Genomic DNA, 3,428 nt, shown 5'->3' with positions numbered 1-3,428 from the left:
TCACACACTCATCTCTCCCAGAACTATGATATATTCTGGGCATGTAGTAGTAGAAAAAGATACAAACATGTTTTTAAAGTAAAACATATTAAAAGCATGTTCAAGTTACACTAATTTCTCTTGTTCAGTGTTAGAAAGCCTTCCTTTCTGACCTCCCTGCATCCATTTTTTGGCCCCTTCCAGTCTACTGACCATATTGTATATATCGAGTGGTATAACCTATGTAAATCTCCTTAGTGTATTCAAATAAAAGAGCAGGACCACTAACTTGATAAAACGGCCCACTGTGATATGAAAAGCCCCCCCAATCCCACTGGACTCACATTATGCCACTCACCCCCTGTGCCACTCATAGGCACACTGGCCTTACTCTGGTTCCTTCCTTAAATGGTCCATCTTCTTGCCTGCTTCAGGGCCTTTGCATATGCCAGGCCCCATGTGCCCCTGTCACTATGTGAAAGCTCTTTCCTGATAAAGTTTTCCCTGTCCAATCCTCAGTCTAGATCAGGGTTTCATCCCAGGCTTTCAGACCTCACCTTGCTTTTCCTTTTTGCCACATTTTGTACTTTGTAATACAATGACATGTTATTTGAATAATATATAACTTCTCCTCTAGACTTGCAAACTCAGTGAGGGCAGCATAATGTTACTTGTTTTATCTCCATATACAGATTATATAGTAAACAGGAACTATTTGAGGAAAACAGAAAGGCAGAAATGAAGGAAGGAAGGGGAATTAAGCAAGCTTCTACATAATGTGGTAAAGTTCACTACGCAAGGAGTTTTAATATTCTACTCTAATATGGGTATTTTATAAAACCTCACTCATTTTAAGAGCAGGTGTTATTTTGTCACAACTTATGTTTCCCTGTTAAAGAGAAAGCATTAGCAACAGAATATATTCACATTGGAAGGATTTTGTTCCATTATGTCATGGATTTGTGAAACAGCACCAAGGAATCAAAAATGCTAGAAAAACCCAGGTAGGGATTATATACTATTTGTAAATTCTCTTTCTCTCTTTCATTTCGCTCTTTCCTCACACTCTGATCCTGATCATAATATTTTCACAAAATCTAGTATCAGAAGAAAAAAACTATTAAGCTCATTCTCAGTAATGTGTAAAAGATTAATAAAGTATAAATAGCTACTTTTTTTTCCTACCTCGCGGCTAGTGGGATCTTAGTTCCCAGACCAGGGATAGAGGGCAGGCCCCGCAGTGAAAGCGCCAAGTCCTAACCACTAGACTGCCAGGGAATTCCCAATAGTTACTCTTTTATACAGTTCCCAGAAGCTGTAACATTTGAAAATGCAAATAGCCTAAAGTTAAAAAATTCAGTTGGTATTCCAATTATGTGGATGCCATTTTGACAATAAAATCATTCCATATGGCCGAATAAATAAAACAACCAAAGTTTCATGTTTCTAAAGCAATTATCAAGCAACATGTACAACAGATTTCTTCTATCCCCGTCTCCCCTCTACTCTCATTTCTTCCTGAGCCTTACCAGTGAGCCAAGAAACCACTTTACCCATGGAAGGTGACCACATACCCTTTGATAAATAGCAACTGATCCACAAATGCTGACAGGAGATATGAGCTCCGGCAAATGGATTATTTAGACAAACCAGACACAAAGTACGACTAGCTGGAGAGACATTACTCATTCAAATTCTAGGAAAATACATCTTTTATAGTTAAGACAAACCTTAGGGCAGAAGTTCTACGCCAGAGAGGGAAAGCCGGAAGGAAACGAGATCCTGCGATGCTGCAGCAAGGTCCAATTCTCTTACTTGGACGCCCGCAGGCCAATATACCCAACTGCCTTTCCATCCTGCGCATGTTCCAAATCCCCCAAACGCATGCGTAGAGTGTCACTGCATCTATGGTGGGGACGTTGTGAAAGAGTGTCCTCAAGTCCTCTATGGTTCCTGCGCGGGAAGATGGGCAATGTATATGAGGCGCATGCGCAGGCGTGGAAGCAACCGCTTCTTTTCTCTTTGACGTGCGTCAGAGATACCCGGTGTCGCCATGGGCCGACGCCCCGCTCGTTGTTACCGGTATTGCAAGAATAAGCCGTATCCAAAGTCTCGCTTTTGCCGAGGTGTCCCTGATGCCAAGATCCGTATCTTTGACCTGGGTCGGAAGAAGGCAAAAGTGGTTGAGTTCCCACTCTGTGGACACATAGTGTCTAATGAGTATGAGCAGCTCTCTTCTGAATCCCTGGAGGCCGCCCGAATTTGTGCCAACAAGTACATGGTGAAAAGTTGTGGCAAAGATGGCTTTCACATCCGAGTGCGACTCCATCCATTACATGTTATACGCATCAACAAGGTGTTGTCCTGTGCTGGGGCTGACAGACTCCAGACAGGTATGCGAGGTGCCTTTGGAAAACCCCAGGGTACAGTGGCCAGAGTCCACGTTGGTCAAGTCATCATGTCCATCCGCACCAAGCTTCAGAACAAGGAACATGTGATTGAAGCCTTACGCAGGGCCAAGTTCAAGTTTCCTGGGCGCCAGAAGATTCATATCTCCAAGAAATGGGGCTTTACCAAGTTTAATGCTGATGAATTTGAAGACAAAGTGGCTAAGAAGTGCCTCATCCCGGATGGTTGTGGAGTCAAATACATCCCCAGCCGTGGCCCTCTGGATAAGTGGCGAGCTCTGCACTCGTGAGGTCTTTTGACAGCACTGGCGATTTTGACCATGCTGGTCTGACTTTTGCTCACCAATAAATTTTACTTATGGTAAAAAAAGAATTATTTCTTAATTTTTTTTATAGTTTAAAAATATCCAATTTTTAGAATATAGATTAATAGAGAAATAATTTTTTGTGTTAACGTTACCAGAAAGAGTTTTAATGACAAATGATAATTTCATTTCAAGTGAGAGTGACACAATTTGTATGCCATTTATAGAGAAAGCTGTTGCAATTCTAACCCACACTTTTAACTTAGAGAGTCTACGAAAATATGTCAAAAGTTTTGTTTGTAGAGAAGTCATAAGTTATATAGCTGTCATTGCCTTGAATAAAAAATAGAGAAGAATCTGAGATTTACAGAAAAAATTCTTAGTTTTTATAGAAAATAAACAATTGGGATGAAAATAATGGTAGGCATTAGTCATATTTCAATTACAATCTCTTTGAAACTAAAAAGTCTATTCTTAAACTTGTTGCTTATGTTTCCCTTATACATTTCTGCACATTGTTTCTAGAATTACCTGTCACCTCCAATTATCAGCCTTAGGACAATTGGGGATCACTGCCAAAGGTTTCCCCAGACAAGCCTTACATTATCTTACACTCAAGAGACGACAATCCAATCTTTTCTTCATCACAGAAAGGTCATAGGTTGACAACCAAGTACATATTTCTTGATCTGAGTCCCAGTAGAACCAAAAGAAGAGAGAAAATGACACTAAATCT

At 40.5% G+C, this 3,428-nt stretch overlaps 1 protein-coding gene across 2 annotated transcripts; it reads left to right on the top strand.

Annotated features, from left to right (window-relative positions):
• The first annotated feature begins 2,010 nt into the window (after positions 1 to 2,010).
• RPL10L (ribosomal protein L10 like) lies at positions 2,011 to 2,740 on the top strand. Of its 2 annotated transcripts, XM_032623602.1 has the most exons (2): positions 2,033 to 2,114; positions 2,223 to 2,677. In XM_032623602.1, exons 1-2 carry the CDS (start codon positions 2,033 to 2,035, stop codon positions 2,675 to 2,677), a joined length of 537 nt encoding a protein of 178 aa, XP_032479493.1. The 2 variants fall into 2 exon arrangements, with proteins under 2 accessions (XP_032479492.1, XP_032479493.1); XM_032623601.1 differs by having other exon boundaries at positions 2,011 to 2,740.
• Positions 2,741 to 3,428: the final 688 nt, after the last annotated feature.

The sequence above is a fragment of the Phocoena sinus genome, chromosome 2 (assembly GCF_008692025.1).
Source record: "Phocoena sinus isolate mPhoSin1 chromosome 2, mPhoSin1.pri, whole genome shotgun sequence".
NCBI classification, from domain to species: domain Eukaryota; kingdom Metazoa; phylum Chordata; class Mammalia; order Artiodactyla; family Phocoenidae; genus Phocoena; species Phocoena sinus.
This window is presented reverse-complemented; position numbering and strand designations above follow the sequence as displayed.